A 16484-nucleotide genomic window follows, 5' to 3' on the forward strand; every position below is an offset into this window, starting at 1 on the left:
ACTCAATTGCATGGATGACAATTTTATTTAGTTTTTCTCTTTTTTACTTTTATAACTAATGATAATGTTGAATGTAATAAATAAGTTTTACTAACAGATATAACTGGATGTCACATGGAATTGATTAAAATTGGTAAAATGGACATGTCTAAGCCTCGATGAACTGATTATTCGAGTTAGAGTGGGATGCCTCCAATTGCTTCAGCTTGGCCTGCGCCGTGGCCAGCATTCGCGCTTTCCATATTTCGTAGTCTTCTGCCTGAGGCTTCTGTGCTTTCTTTGTCTCCTGCCCCTTGATATTTTCCTGCTGACTTTCCTTAAGTTTCCCATCGAGATCAGAGCTGGCTAATACTGTTCCCTCCTTGTGGTGCTTAGCTATCATTCGATCCCACTGCTGCTCAAGCTGCTGGAACTGGGTGGGCCGTAGGTTGCTAAAAGGCATGAGCTTCGATTTGGAAACCTTCTTCTTAAGCAGGCGACAGGCCTGAAAAACGGCCATGGCGGCGTACTGCGGATGGGTGGTGTCGGTGTCGGTGTCTTCGGTGGCCGCCACAGCCTTAAAAAGGGTCATAAGCTCCTCTGCCTTACGAAGAACCTCGTTGAGACCAAGCTGCACGCATATATCGTTAACGCTGGCCACTTTGTTCATGTCCAGGAGTTTCTCAAACATCCGCTTATTGTTGAGGTAGTGGCTCCTGCGCAATCCGGACAACTTGAGGGCCTGCTCCTTGTCAAACATGATGCCCAGAAGGCTGGACGCAAGGTCCGCGCATAGGACTATCTTTCCGTACTCATTGATCTGCAGAGGGACGTTTGAAGATCGCAGTTCTAGCAAACGCACCAATTCAGTGGTTTTCCTAGATAAAGGATTTGATTTAACTAAGAAGTTAATGTATATAATTTTGAACTCACTCCAGCACATTTGGTTCCTCCCGCAGGCCCATTTTTGTTATTAGCTGTTCTATTAGAGTAGCCATTGCTTTTTAAAATCCTTAATCCAAGTTTATCTCTCTTGTTAAATCACAAAACAACGAATAAATGGCGCGAAATTTATCAGCTGTGAGGGCTAACACTGTGTTGGATGTTATCGAGTTGGAACCAGTTCCGATAACTTGTTAATTAAAAATATTTGAATAAGCTGAAAAATCTTTGAATCCGACTTAAGGTATTAAAACTTTGGACATTAATATAAGAAATTTAAATAAACGGAAATGTTTAACCCGATTTTGTTTATTCATTTTGCGCTTTAGGGAAATATAAAATTAATGTTATATATATAGGCCCAGAATTAGATTCACTGCCACAAACTATTGCGTCTCATTGTCGCTGTCATCCTCCTTGTTGGCAGCATCTCCTGCATTCCGCGCCTTCTTCGTCAGTTCTGGGGGATTGATGAGATGCAGTCCATTTGTAACCCTGCCAACCAGACCCATTTCGAAGAGGAAGTCCTTGTCTTTTAACTCATCATGGACCTTGTAGATGCTGAAAATTAAATGGAAATTGTATTTAACAATTATAAATTTCATAGCTATTCGGAGGTGTTCTAGAAGACTTAAACTTTTTCGACTTATCAGCTTTCTATTACAATTATGAAACTTTTTGACCAGTAGACCTACATTTCTCCGGCGCTCTTCACTAGATCGTCGATCTTCATGTCTGGCTTGAGCTTCTCCATCTCAGTCTTGGCCAGTTGCTTGGCCTTACCGCTGGCACAGGCAAAGTAGCCGAAGGAGGAGCCAGATGGCTCGATCTTGTAGAGCTGCGGACCCTCAACCTCGTCCCAGGAGGCGAAGATAATGGACAATCCAAAGGGGCGGACGGCGCTGTAAAGAGTATAGGCGTGCACGTATCCGGCGACGCGGTCGCATAGGTGCTTCAGCGGGATAGCCTGCTCAAATTGCTGCCGGTAGTTAGCTGCCTCTTGGCGGGCGATGTCTGCCACATAGTTTCCATCTGCCACCAGACCGGCTACTGCCATACCGATGTTCTTTTCGATGGTAAAAATGCGTCCGCCGGCATCCGGTTCGTACAGTTTGCTGGTAATGATCTTCTCCACGGCCAGAATCACGGCATCATTGCCCCTGATCCCGATCACGGTGCCGCTCTTTTCCACTGCCTTCGAGGCGTAGTCGATCTGGAAAACACGGCCATCCGGCGAGAATTGCGAGGCCGACAAGTCGTACTACAACCGAGAAATTTTAGAAATCGTTCAACCAATGATTCGGGTTACCATCTACTTACTCCGGTACCAATAGTACTCATTGCGAGGGCTCCTTCGGAATTTTATCTATTTAAAAAAACGCAAAAGCTAGTTCAGAAAGTTGGGTCAAATGAGACGATGATTTGACGCCTTTTGCTCAGAGTTGCCAGATGGTGAAACGGACTATATTAGTAATACCATATTTAATAATCCCTGCGAAAAAAAAAACCGATAACAATAACCATGACACTGAACATATTAAAGAGAACTATCGAGTATAGTTAATTTGATTAGTAAATTTGAAAATTGAATTTTTTTTTAATAATGAGATCAATTTTAAAATAAAACGGTCTTGGCCTTTCTACACATTTTCTCTGTCATCTTTAGTTTTTGTTATATGTGTGTCTGCTGAAACTTTCCCATACTAAACACATATTTTTTCTTACTACAGGAATATCCCAAACATGTTCATTGAAGTTCCATTTGGAACTAGTTCCGATCCGAGGCGCACGCGGTTTTTTGTATTTATAAACAACATCAGAAATCATGCTGACTGGTATCAGCGAAAAAAGGTAGTTGTAACTGTTTAACTTACTTAGTAATAGTAACAATATAATAGTTAAATTCAATAGCTATGCAGCGGAGGCACGCTATACAAATTTCTACGCCGGCGGCGATATTGCCTGGAGCGCGGATGGTCATCATCTGTTTTGCCTGAATGGTGCTGCCGTAAACCAGGTGGATGTGACAACCTCCCAAATTCTGCGGAGCTTTGGCGCGGATGCCTCGTCGACGGAAAACAAAAGAGCGACGGAGCTGGAAAACATCGATGTAGAGGAGGACACCATTACCTGCTTTGCTCTGTCCCAGGAGCATCTGGTCACTGCCCACCGGAGTGGCCTGCTTAGACTTTGGCAGCTGATCGACGGTAAGTTGGTGAAGTTGTGGAAGGCACAGCACAAGGGACCCGTCATCCGGGTAGAGTTTAGTCCATGCGGCAGACTCATCTGCACTAGTGGCGGTGCGGATGCGACACTGAGGCTATGGGATTACTCGAACAATAGCTGTCTAGGCGCCCTTAAGGATTTCCCAGGCCCTGCTTGGCTTCTCGTTTTCCATCCCAATGTACTGCGCAAAGAGATCTACGCCGCAGGTGCAGATAACACGGTCTATGCGTGGAACTATGAGACCAAGACGCTGTTGCACAAAATGCGTGGACACCTCTCGCAGGTCACGGGCCTGAGCTTTAAGAGCAATGCGTCCGACTGTAATGATATCGCGACAGTAAGCAGGGACAAGGTTCTTATCGTATGGCAACTTGGGGAGCAGTTAGAAGGCAAGCAGCTAAAAGTCCTTCCATTGTACGAGGAATTGGAGGGAGTTGTCTACGCGGATGAGGGACGCCAGATAATCGTGGCTAGTGGTGCGGGCAAGCTGCAACAGGTGGACGTCGAGTCTTGGAAGATTAGGAACCTTCTCTCCCAATCAGACTTTCAAATTAGTAGACTGCTACTCTGCACCGAACTTAAACAGCTGGCCCTGGTCACCACTGAGCAGAATATCCTGATATATGACGCTGGTAGCTTGGAACCCGTTAAACACTTAGTGGGTTGCAACGACGAGATCTTGGACATGTGCTTCATGGGCGACAATGATCGCTACCTTGCCGTAGCAACCAACAGCAAACACTTTAAACTGTATGACACGGAGCACGATATGAACTGCAAGCTGATCGTCGGACACACGGATACGGTTATGTCCTTGGCTGCCTCCCAGAACTTGCTTATTTCCGTAGGCAAGGACTGCAGTGTACGGCTGTGGAGGCTTCAGCACGAAAAAGATTGCTCGTTGGAGGCTTTAACCCAACAGGCCAACTGCCACACGTCCACTATTGGATGCGTGGCCATGACACACAACGGCGCCACTGGCTTTGCATCTGTTAGCCAGGATGGCAGCATGAAGGTGTGGCAACTGGCCAGGGACAAGGTTGATCGGAATTCGTACTCGTTTAACCTGCGCTATGCAGCACTTTCCCACGATAAGGAAGTGAACTGTGTGGCATATGCACCAAACAACAAGTTCATTGCAACAGCTTCACAGGACAAAACAGCTAAGGTGTGGTTGGCGGAGTCAAACTCGCTGCAGGGCGTGCTTCGGGGTCACACCCGCGGGGTGTGGAGTGTGCGCTTCTCACCGGTGGACCAAATCGTGCTCACCTCATCTTCTGATTGCACTCTGAGGCTGTGGTCTATCAGCAATTTCGCGTGCATAAAACGTTTCGACCAGGAGTGCACCATACTACGAGCTGAGTTCTTGGATCATGGTAAATTTATACTCTCCGCCGCTTCAGACGGCCTTCTTAAACTGTGGAACATCAAGACCAACACGTGCCTGCAATCCCTGGATGAGCACAACGACAGGGTGTGGGCTCTTGCTGTATCCGGCAGGAGCAATCGGTTCTTCTACACTGGTGGGGCCGACTCCAAGCTGATTCGATTCGGTGATATCACCCAGGCAACGCGTAACGAAGTCCTGGACCAGCGGCAGGCGACCTTGGAGCAGGAGCAGACACTCCACTCCCTCCTGCACGCGCAGAAGCAGCTTCACAAAGCATTCGTTTTGGCTTTGAACCTGGATAAGCCGAAAGCCAGCTTTGACATTATCAACCACTTTGTTCGGCAGCGGGATGAGCCTGGTCTCCGCCAACTGGTGGACCAATTAAACGTGGACCAACGGGTGGCGCTGTTGCAGCATGTAAAGGCATGGACCACCAATTCGCGACACTCGCAGGTGGGTAACCTGATACTGAAGCACTTGATCGGTGATGCTCTGCAGGATCCCAAAGCAAGATTCTACAACAATGGCAACATGGTCGAGGTTCTCACACCCTATGTCCAGAGGCACTTTAAGAGGGTCACCGAACTGAACAAGGAGCTGGCCTTCCTGGAATTCATTGTCAAGTGCATGTAGAATATACATAGTTATGGATTTTCATTTTCCAAGCTTGTTGTAATCTAACTCAGTTTAATTAGTTTTAGGAAAATAAAATGTACAATTTCCATAATTTTGACTTTTCTTTTATCACATTGAGAATTAATTTGGGTATTTTACCATTATGGAAAACACAATGCATTTTATTTTGTATAACGTCTATTAGACAATAGTTAATATAACATTTATAACCACTTACGTATTTACTGGAGGAGGGAAATCTCGACAGGGGTGTTTGCGAATTTAAAAATTCCAAAATCGTACAAATTTGATTCAAATGAGTTGAGGAAAGGCTCTACAATAAATTTACAAATATACTCGGGCACGTACATATAAAATCCGTTTCCAATCCGATCAATTTTGGCAGGGTAAGCTAGAATATTTTATTGAGGTTGGTCGAATTATCCTGGAAATGCGGAAACATATCTGAAAGAACCCATACGGTTCATCAGATGCATATCAAAATAGACGCAGGCGATTGGACACTTTATGGTTTATCAAACTGACAGGATCCCTAAGATTATCACTGTTTTGACTTAATTTTAGAATGGGTGTGCGGTGGCAGCTTGGACATTGGACATTGTGACTCGGGTCACGTCTTTCGGGGCTCTGACTCTATTCGATAATCATAATGAGGTCCTCGCCCTCGAGCTTCGTTCCGTTGGCGATCTCCAGCTTCTTGACAACACCAGCCAATGGCGACTGCACCACCATCTCCATCTTCATGGCCGAAAGCACGACCAGAGGCTGACCCTTCTCGACCTTGTCGCCAACTTGCACGCGGATATCGATAACGGTTCCGGGCATGGGGGCTCCGACCTCGCTCTTGTTCGACTTGTTGGCCTTGGGATGGACGTGGATTTCCTACGGAAAAGAAGAAAATGGTTGAGATCCGGTGTTTACTAAAGATTTTAGGCTGAATTTACCTTAACGGCTTCCTTGTCCAAGATGTGGACCGCACGTAGCTGGCCATTCAATTCAAAGAAGACTTCACGGATACCGTTGGGCTTGAGATCGGCGGACACAGCCAGGGCCTTCACGCTCAGCGTCTTTCCGCGCTCCAAGGGCACCTCGAACTCCTCTCCCACATTGGGTCCGGTGAGGAATATGCGGGTGTCCAATTTGTCGACGGGTCCGTACTTATCGCGGAAGTTCAGGTAATCATTTGTCACCTGTGGATAGAGGGCGGCTGACATGACATCCCGGTTAGTGATGCAGGAGTGAGATTCCTTCAGTTCCTTCTTCAGCTTATCGAAATCCAAGTCCTTCAGCTCGGCGCCAGGACGTCCCTCAATGCGAGGCATATCCTTAAGGACGCGCGAGCGCAGGGGCTCGGGGAATCCGCCGTGCGGGATACCAATAGAACCTTGCAGGTACTCCACCACAGATTTGGGGAACGACAGCTCCTCCGCCTTCTCCAACACTTGGTCGGCGGTCAGGTTATTCTGAACCATAAATTGAGCGAGATCTCCGACCACCTTTGACGAGGGCGTCACCTTGATGATGTCGCCCAAGAGCAGGTTGGCCTCCCGGTAGGCCTTCTTCACGTCCTCGAAGAAGTCTCCTAGACCTAAAGAGAAGGCCTGGAACTGCAGATTCGTGTACTGGCCGCCGGGGATCTCGTTTAGGTAGACATCGGCATTGCCTGAGCGCATCGTCGTCGTACATTCGAAGGGAGCGTAAAGGGTACGGGCTTGTTCCCAGTAGGCGGAGTATTCCGACACCGTGCGCAAGTCCACGTTCGTGTCCAATGGGGTACCCTGGAGGGAAGCCACTATGGCACCCATGCTGGGCTGGGAGGTCATGCCACTCATCGAGTCAACGGCTACGTCAACCACATCGGCTCCGGCATTGGCGCAGGCCAGCATGGAGGCGACTCCTGCTCCAGAGGTATCGTGGGTGTGGATGTGGATTGGGATATCAGGGTGCTTGTCCCGAATGGCGGTGATGAGAAGTCTGACAAGGAACGGAAATCATATAGTACGTTAAGACGAAGGGAAATCCCATTTAGACTTACCTGGCTGATTCAGGCTTAAGAAGTCCCGCCATGTCCTTAATGCAGAGGACGTGGGTACCCGCCTTTACCAGCTCGTCGGCCAAGTTGGTGTAGTATTTTAGGTCATACTTTGTGCGCTTGGGGTCGCTGACATCTCCAGTATAGGAGATAGCCGCTTCCACCACGCCGCCTGCCTTACCAGCAGCGTCCATGCCGAGGATCAGGTTGGGCAGGTAGTTGAGCGAGTCGAACACCCGGAAGATGTCCATGCCAGTCTGTACAGCAAGCTCGCAGAATTTGTATACCACATTATCCGGATAGCTGGTGTAGCCGACGGCGTTGGCTCCGCGCAACAACATCTGGAAGGGAATGTTCGGGATGCGCTTACGCATCTCCTCCAGCCTCTCCCACGGGCACTCGTGCAAGAATCGCAGCGCCACATCGAAAGTGGCTCCGCCCCAGTTCTCCAACGAGTACAGATTGTTGAACTTGTGGGCCACGAAGGGTGAGATTTTCAGCAGATCGTGGGAACGAACGCGGGTTGCCAGCAGAGACTGGTGAGCATCACGGAAGGTGGTGTCCATGAGCAGAAGTTCCTTACGGCAGCGCACCTCTTTGGCGAAGGCCTCGGGACCTCCGGAAACCAGAATATCGCGCAATCCCTTCGGTGGTTCCGTAACTATATCACAACAAATAATTAGTTTACGGATTTTTTATAGGATCTACTCCCGTATCCATAAGATACATTTTTTTAAGGTTCACGGGAAGATATCTTTGACATTAGGACATTTACGGGTTAGGTCAGGATCAATATTACGCTAGTTTACAAAACCCCCAACAACATACATATACTCGTTAAGCTGAACATTAAAAGCTAGTAAAACCAAAAGCTGCATTAATAATAAACAATTAAAATATCAAATTAATTAAGTGCGTTGAATGAAATTAGCTTTTTACCAAAAAATGAACATAAACATAATTATAGGAAAACACCAAAGCACATACAAATATTTGTATTAATTTTAATCAATATTCAACAACTCGAAGTCTCCATAACTTGAATTTTTAATGATTCAAAAAACATTTTCGAGTTATGTAAGTTTGGCTGTAGTTTACATTTTCTATACATTTTAGATTAGAGATTTGATAATAGAGAATACATAGTGTTAGGGACACCTTAGAATCCCTGTGGGAAATATACCGATATGATCAATGTGCGTATGTACAAATGTCCTGCTTGGAATTGGGTTTTCGTTTTTGGGATAAATAAGTTAACGTACCTTTGGCCTCGCCACGTTCTTCACGCTCTAGGGCTTCCTGAGACAGATCTACAATTCGTTCGTTATGGGGTTCGATCATGGGAACGTATCGCGTATGAACGGGGCGAAGTGGGCGTGGTTTTGTTGGTGGGCGTGTTGTGCATATTTTGAGTCGTTGTTGTTTGGTTGTCGATACATACATAGGTGTGTGATATTGGTTTTGGTGTTTTTTTTTTGCGATGCCAATTCGATTTCGATCGCGATTACGATTTGGTATTTGTTGATTAATAACAGATGCAACAAAAATTGATAGTTGAAAGAGTAAAAACATAAAGGTTCGATTAAAGCATATCAGAAAAGCAAAGAACATTTCACAGGAGGTGCGGTAAGAATATAAAAAACATCAACAAACATGCCTTTTCTTTGATCACTTTTTGGGAAAAAGTGTTTTAATTGATCTATTAAATTAGTTATTAGATCAATTAAATGCATTGAAAAGATGAAGGGTCTTTTACAGGAAGCTTTTCGTGTACTTATTTTTCAGCTAAAATCAACCACTAAACTTAAATTTCGATTACTAGTGAATAAAACTACAAAATTACAGATAGGAAAAATTATCACAATAAAATCATAAGAAAATAATTATTAAGTTAAGACTCCGCAAAAATAAGTAAAAATCAAATACTTCTTAATCCCCCCAGTAATTGTGACGATAAAAGCTTCCTGTTAGGGACCCCTTAAGTCAAGATTAAAGCTGCCTGAAACATTCAGAAAGCGGCAACTGCCGTGAGTAGTAGCCACACAAGCAAGCGTGAACCCGAAAAGCACATGCCACTGATCTGGGAATCTTTTAGAAGGATTAAAGGCGAAACTTACCCAGCGGAATCTCAGGAACATGAGGAGATACTACGGCGGGTTTTAGAGTTGTGGCCAACGGGGTCTGAGGTCCATTTACCAGAACCTCGCCCATATAGTTGAGCAGCTTCTGGGCACGATTTAGAGAGGGTTTGAACTTGAAAAGCTGTGGGTGTTCGTCAATGAAGTAGGTGTCTAGAACGCCGTGCAGGAACTTTTGGTTTTCCAGCACGTTGAGCAGGAACGGGATGTTGGTCTTGACGCCACGGATTCGGAACTCCCTCAAAGCACGGTTCATCTTAGAGGCGGAGCTCTGTAGATCGCTGGCGTGCGAGATCACCTTGACCAGCAAGGAATCGTAGTACGGCGAAATGATGGCACCAGCGTAGGCTGAAGCACTGTCCAGACGAATGCCCATACCCTCACCGGAGCGGAAGACCTCCAGGCGTCCTGTGTTGGGTTGGAAGTCGTTGGCGGGATCCTCAGTGGTAACACGGCACTGGATAGCATAGCCACGAGGCACGATCTTGTCCTGCGTGTAGCCCAATTCAGGAAGGGTCATGCCCTCGGCGATGCGGATCTGGGACTGCACAAGATCGATGCCAGTAATCTCTTCAGTTACCGTGTGCTCCACCTGCAGACGGGCGTTAACTTCGATGAAGTAGAAGTTTCCGGATTCGTCGCACAAGAACTCCACAGTGCCGGCGTTTTCGTAGCCCACATGGCATGCCAATCGCACGGCCGCTTCGGTCATCTTGTCCCGGATCTCAATGGGCAGGCGCGGAGCTGGCGCAATCTCCACCACCTTCTGGTGACGACGCTGCACAGAACAGTCACGCTCATACAGATGCACCACATTTCCAGCCTTATCTCCCAGCAATTGGACCTCAATGTGACGTGGTCGCTCGATGAACTTCTCAATGAACATGGCTCCATTGCCGAAGGCAGCCTTTGCCTCGGAACTCGCCCGCTGGAAGCTCTCCTCAACATCCTCCATTTTACGGACCACACGCATACCACGTCCGCCGCCTCCGTAAGCGGCTTTGAAGATTACGGGCAGGCCGTGCTTCTTGCAGAATTCCAGGGCCTCTTCCTTAGTAGTCACTGGGCCATCGGTACCAGGGACAATGGGCACACCCGCGTCAATAGCCGCCTTACGGGCCGCCACCTTGTCACCCATCTTCTGGACGACATCAGGGGAGGGACCAATAAAACGCAATCCAGCATCGATCACCGCCTGGGCGAAATCACTGCGCTCCGAGAGGAATCCATAGCCAGGATGCACGGCATCCACGTCGTTCTCCTTGCACACCCGGATCAGCTCTGGAATGTTAAGGTAGGCCTCCACTGGTGGCAGACCCTTGCCTACGATGTACGACTCGTCGGCCTTCTGTCGGTGCATGTGCATCTTGTCCTGCTCCGAGTAGACGGCAACAGACTTGATGCCCAGCTCTGTGCAGGCACGGAATACACGAATGGCAATCTCACCGCGATTGGCCACCAGCACCGACCGAATGGGCTTGTATTCAACCTGAAAATGTACGAGTGTTAAATTTTCGATTGGAATGGATACTATTTAAATCGCAGGATACGAAACTCACCTTGCTGGAGTAGCCATTCTTGAAGAGCAAGTTGAGCCGGACACGCGGCTGCGTCTTGCGCAGCGTCTTATAAGCGGACTGTGCGGCCGGAATGAACATGGTGATCCCACCTAGGACTCGAATTTATCTAAAATAAAGTAAATAATGTTATTTTTTAGATTAAAATCCATTTTTCTTCTTAATTTAACAAAATTAATAGAAAAGTGTTAATTTACTTATTATAATAGAGATCTGTTAATAGTATATCTTATAAACCCGTTTTAACCTAACAAGTTATTAAAATATTATAATACAATAATATGTTTGTTTAGAATTCTGTAAATTATACCTTTTCGAAACCCGATTTCGTCACTTAATTCTAATTAATCATTGAAACAAACACTATTTTTTCTAAGACAATATATAGGTTACTTAGAAGGTGATGGTGTGGGGAAAATAATAAATGCTCGGCTTTACGATCGAGAGATTGCATTTAACGCTTTAATTATCTGTTAATTTCAAAAGCTCGATTGCCAAATGCCTTAAGGTTATCGACATTACTTTCGAAAAAACAAACAAGCGACTGGAAGGTCTCGTTTTTTAAGTTGATGCAATTGGAAATCTAAGAACGCTGCGGGTTACTTTAACTTTTAATCCATTTCGAATTTAATAGTAATAAAATGTATTTATTTTATAAAAAAGATTGCTTCATTTTGAGAAATTAGAAAAATCTTAAATCAAATCCTTATGTTTAGCTCCTACTTTTATGACCGCATCTGTTTGCATAAGTAGCAGTTTAATCTTGGGCTCAAAGTCCATTGATTGTTCGCCGTTTTGGTTTTATTCCATATAAATTAAGATCTGTCTGCTCATTAATACAGGTTGACTCACGTGATCAAAATCCAAAGCGGGCTTTAACAAATGCACGGCAAACTTGTAGAATTTAATGGCAACTTGTTTGTTTTTGTATTTTTAATAGGTCGTAAGTCTGGAAACCGAAAAAGGTTCTCTAATTGAAACATTGACACTACCTATTTTGCAACTATTACGTATAATAGTAAAGTTAATAATAGATTAAGAAATATTTCCTACTACTGTTACAGCAAATACTTTAGCACGTTTTCGCACTTGAAGTTTAAATAGTGATTGGATCAACGAGGGTCGGGCAATAACAGATGTGTTAAATTATTAGTAATACCTGTCTGTTACTTATTTTAGTCAGTTATTAAATACTTCTACTGAGCTCTCCATATTGTTTTAAGCTTTTATTTTATCTTCACACGTACATATGCGACTCAATTAGCACCCATAATATAAGCAAACAGTTAATTATTACAGCTGCATTAAAACGCAGAAAACTGGCTGGCTATAGTATCTATATAGTATATCTCATATGAGTAACTTTTAAAGCTTTGTTAGTGAAGAGTATTCACAGTCCGTTGATTGTTAACTCGCTTTCGCCGCACATGCCATTAAATATTTGATTTATTTTGATGTCTGCCAACTTTTAGCTTGTTTTGCTCATTATCAGCGATTCAAATGGTTTTTGTAGCCCCCGTCGACGATGAGACAGATCGGCGGACTGACAAATGGACAAACGGACACCCGGTTACCGGTGCGTCAGAGACCGGCTTTGGCTTTCAGATCCCCGACCCAAATAGGTCTCAAATAGCCGACAAAGTGAGTACTCTCTATCTGAGTCTAGTTTGAGGGGGCTCGTCTCTATCTGCTAAAACCTGTTGACCAAATATACTATCTATGAGTATGCCCCGGCATGAAAAAAAACACATCTGAAGTGCAATAATAACTTGAACTTGTTAACGAGAACTGGTCAGGTGACCGAATGATCTGCGGTCCAATTTCAAGCAGCTTAGCTCTGTCCTAATCACTTTGATAACCCTCTTCCGATGGGGTTCAACGTTTAGCTCTATTTTTGGCCAATCCATTGGCATGTTTACCATTCGTAGTTGCAATTAAATGGGTGTTTTCGCATCAGCACGTGAAGTGCATGCCCTGGAAAAGGTGGGCTTCCTGGGGTCCATAGATAACCAAGAACCAATGTTGACACATGTATTGGATGTGTGACACAGGTGCAGATAATGAGCGGACGATAAGCTGGCTTTATTAACACATTGGAGGTCGGACTATAGAGTAAACATTGTTATTCCCAGTGGGAGTGCGCACTTATATTATATGGAACTCCTGGGGGCACCATATTTGGACTCTATATATAGCGGAAACGTGATGGAAATCTTCGTTTTAATCAACTCTAATTAAATTTCCCTCTCTTAACATCTATTTTATCCGCTAATTTGATTAATTTGCACCGCATTAATTCACGATTATGTTAATAATTATTAGATATAATAAACTTGCTCAAACACAACATGTTATATTATTGGCAAGATAAGCCCAAGGTCACCTTTTAAGACGGAAGGAGCACTCGACTGCCAGACTTTAAGAATGCCATAAATGTTCAAAGATAACTATCCGTAGTGCGAGCTCCTCTTCCAGGTTTCCACATCCCCGAATGATATACCCTACTTGTGAATTGGAAAATATGTTTTGTAACAAACTCCTGATAACGTTAAACTTGAACATATGGAATAGTTTTGTGATGAACAGATTGAGACAGTCCCGGATTTAGGTCACTTGTCAAATTAGTTCCCTTATCTAAACGGGTAGGTTTTATAATAACATCAAGCTAAAAGACTTAGGAGAGAGTTACCTATCGATGGAAAGCAAAAAGTACAGTCAAAGCAAAAGTTATCAAGAAATACTGTTGGACCTCTTAGGTCACTTTCAAGAGTTATTTAAGAGTTATTGAACGTATTAATAATTATATCTCTGGTGCATGGCAAATCTTATCTCTGGCGCAAGCGGAAATTATAATCGGAAGCTTTTCTGTTATCACTGGCCTTTGAAATTAAAAGGACTTGCCATATTAATAATTTAAATATCGATCTGTGATAAGAATATACGTATTTATTTACTTTCCAATTAGAATTTAAGCTTTTTAAAGAACTGGATTATTGGTTAGCTTTTTGTATTCGAAAAATTAAAGCGCATTAGCATCTAAATAAACTAAATGAATGCATGTTTGAGAAATTGTTTAGCATGTTGCGAAAATAACACGTATTTTCATATGCAAATCGAAGCTTATTTTCCAGGTATTTCTGGGATACCTCTGACACCTTTGGCCTGAGGTAAATTTCTTTCAATATTTACAGACGATCAATTATCCTGTTGCTTCGGCTGTTTGACTGGGCGTGTTTTCATATTTTCCGTAAGGAAAGTGGGCGCAGTCCTGTCCAATCTCATGCAATTACACGAAAATGCTGTTGACACGGCATACCACAGAACCAACCCTAAGCCCCGATTGTGTGCTTGCCCATCAAAATGAGCGATTATGTAATAATAACATGATAGTCCAACTAACTACATCGTGCAACGAAAAATAATAATGGAGCGCCACAGCCACTTGAACGATTTGCTTTTGCTCACCAACTTTTGCCCAGAGAAATGTGCGTGCTATGATTTTATTTTTGCTCTATGGACGTATGATCTTGAACGACAAGCTGCTAAGGTCAAAGTCGCTTTTGAATGTGGGTCGTACATTGATTTTTCCGCAAAAAAAGGCGAGGTCTGAGAGCGAATTAATGTAAAATATTCCTTCCGGTAATGATTCAGATCTTGTAACAAAATCAAGGTTCTAAAACTAGAATTATTTTTGCGCAGTATTTAATTTAGTCAAAATGTGTTATATAATCGTTATATAATTATTATTATACTTATTGAAGCAGACCATACGAAACTGTATTTTCTTATTTGAAGAAATATTTGTACAAATTTAGAAAACAAATTAAAATATTCTGATAAATAATCCTGGTGCTAGATAGTAACCAGTCAGCCATTATAAAAGTTTTCTTAGTAGAAAGACTCTCCAGTTTTCAACGAGATGATTTAATCAGTTTTTTTTTCTTATAAAAAATATATTTTTTATTTATCGAAAAAACTTCAAACTTTTTCTCTTAACACTATAAGTTGTTGGTTCGAAAACTTTTACATTTACTTGAGCACCCCGTCTAGACTCTAGACCTTATCACGCCGAATGAATAGCTGATAGAGACGAAGCTTTGACATTGACTAGTCCGGGTCCAGCTCTCCATATACGTATTTTACTGCCTGTCGCGCACGGCAAATAAAACGCAATCAAACAAATCAAACTGTCCCATAAACTGGTTAAATTTTTGGTTCACCCTAGATCACTTTCATAGATCGCGCATTAATTGCTTTCGCGCTGCACATGCGAGCTAATTTCAAAAATTATGCACAATACGTACGAGTATATGTAGATTATGGATCTATGTTTGTCTGGCTGTGCGACAAACACGTTTCACCCAATAGCGAAACCATAAGAAGGTCATAAATATTGGGCAGAACAAAACAGTAGGATGATTCCGAAAATAAAACAGCCACATTTCCCTCTTCTCTGGGATGGTGCGTACGTATCGTTTGGGTGTGTGTGCGTATGGGGCATGGGGGTATGGTTTGGTATGGTATGGAATAGAATAAAATGTAATTAACACATGTCTGCCAGAGAGTGACGAAGGCAAATTACAATTGTTGGATATAAAGGAGGGATACGAGAGATACGCTGAAAGGGCACCACCGAACCGAGGGGAAAGAGAAATTGAGCAAAAATTATGCAATTAATTTCCTATGCACTTGATCGATAAGCGAAATCAAATTATCTTGGGTCCACTGACCTGCGACTTACTTTTTAATAGCGAAAGTTTCGAAGGAGCGCCCTGCGCCTATCCTCGTGGTCCTGGCGGCAACAAAATGTGGGTAATCGCTTGCTCCAGCACTATAAAACAATTTCAAACGAGTCGTGAGTCAACGTGGATTCTTTAGCTTATATATCAAGCTCAGCACATACAAATTCACGGTTCCTATATATATGTATATATATATATGGTTTTGTCAACTTGTCGGCCTCTTTTAATTTGGGTTTTGGTCTGGGTTTGGTAGGTAGAACAGCACGAATTCGCAAACGGTTGCTGCACTCTGATTCTCCGTCTTTTCTGCCCAGGAACTCGCGAACCGTTCACTTCAAAGCTGTCCGTCGGACTGGCAAGACCGAGCGCAAAAAAAACTCGAAAGTTTCGACTAGTTCCGTGGAGAGTGGTTATGGTTTCAGGCCAGGCAGACTACGAACATTCTCGCCGGCTCTCCGCTCCCTCTCCCAATCTCTGCTGCTCCTCTCGCAATTTCGAGGCCTGCGCGTGCTCATGCTCCCAACCGGCAATGATTTGTTCTCAAATAAAGAGGGTGGAACCCTACGACTGTATATTACCTCTTAACCACAAAACCTTATTCAGGCTATTTGGATTGATGATTTTTAGTATCGAAAACGTATAATTATCAAGATCCTTATATTTACACAAGAGAGAGCTTTTCAATATAAGAAAGTTGGTGCTAGTTTGTACTTAACTAATAATATTAATACACACTTTTCTAAAGTTATATGACAAGTGATAACTTTCAAATATACTTTACGTGATCACAAAGGCTTTCATCTAACTGTTACATAATTCGCC

General features: G+C 43.7%; 4 protein-coding genes across 5 annotated transcripts; 1 reads left to right on the plus strand and 3 right to left on the minus strand.

Moving 5' to 3' along the window:
- Positions 1-148: 148 nt before the first annotated feature.
- LOC108104864 (origin recognition complex subunit 6) lies at positions 149-1061 on the minus strand. The gene is made up of 2 exons (XM_017211186.2): positions 913-1061; positions 149-857 (listed from the first exon to the last, which is right to left on the minus strand). The coding sequence occupies exons 1-2, from the start codon at positions 975-977 to the stop codon at positions 149-151; spliced, it is 774 nt and encodes a 257-aa protein (XP_017066675.1). The 5' UTR covers positions 978-1061.
- A 153-nt stretch (positions 1062-1214) lies between these two features.
- Positions 1215-2382, minus strand: LOC108104761 (proteasome subunit alpha type-3). The gene is made up of 3 exons (XM_017210996.2): positions 2242-2382; positions 1617-2182; positions 1215-1482 (listed from the first exon to the last, which is right to left on the minus strand). Exons 1-3 carry the CDS (start codon positions 2260-2262, stop codon positions 1308-1310), a joined length of 762 nt encoding a protein of 253 aa, XP_017066485.1. The 5' UTR covers positions 2263-2382; the 3' UTR covers positions 1215-1307.
- Positions 2383-2682: 300 nt separating this feature from the next.
- LOC108104807 (transducin beta-like protein 3) lies at positions 2683-5264 on the plus strand. The gene is made up of 2 exons (XM_017211090.1): positions 2683-2772; positions 2833-5264. The coding sequence occupies exons 1-2, from the start codon at positions 2747-2749 to the stop codon at positions 5168-5170; spliced, it is 2364 nt and encodes a 787-aa protein (XP_017066579.1). The 5' UTR covers positions 2683-2746; the 3' UTR covers positions 5171-5264.
- Positions 5265-5313: 49 nt separating this feature from the next.
- On the minus strand, positions 5314-16030 carry LOC108104806 (pyruvate carboxylase, mitochondrial). Of its 2 annotated transcripts, XM_017211088.2 has the most exons (8): positions 15824-16017; positions 15662-15751; positions 10903-11029; positions 9323-10832; positions 8468-8515; positions 7209-7866; positions 6118-7147; positions 5314-6055 (listed from the first exon to the last, which is right to left on the minus strand). In XM_017211088.2, the coding sequence occupies exons 3-8, from the start codon at positions 10999-11001 to the stop codon at positions 5807-5809; spliced, it is 3594 nt and encodes a 1197-aa protein (XP_017066577.1). In that variant the 5' UTR covers positions 11002-11029; positions 15662-15751; positions 15824-16017; the 3' UTR covers positions 5314-5806. The 2 variants fall into 2 exon arrangements, with proteins under 2 accessions (XP_017066577.1, XP_017066578.1); XM_017211089.2 differs by lacking the exon at positions 8468-8515 and having other exon boundaries at positions 15824-16030.
- Positions 16031-16484: the final 454 nt, after the last annotated feature.

This window comes from Drosophila eugracilis, unplaced genomic scaffold (genome assembly GCF_018153835.1).
Source record: "Drosophila eugracilis isolate 14026-0451.02 unplaced genomic scaffold, ASM1815383v1 contig_1765, whole genome shotgun sequence".
In the NCBI taxonomy this organism is placed as follows: domain Eukaryota; kingdom Metazoa; phylum Arthropoda; class Insecta; order Diptera; family Drosophilidae; genus Drosophila; species Drosophila eugracilis.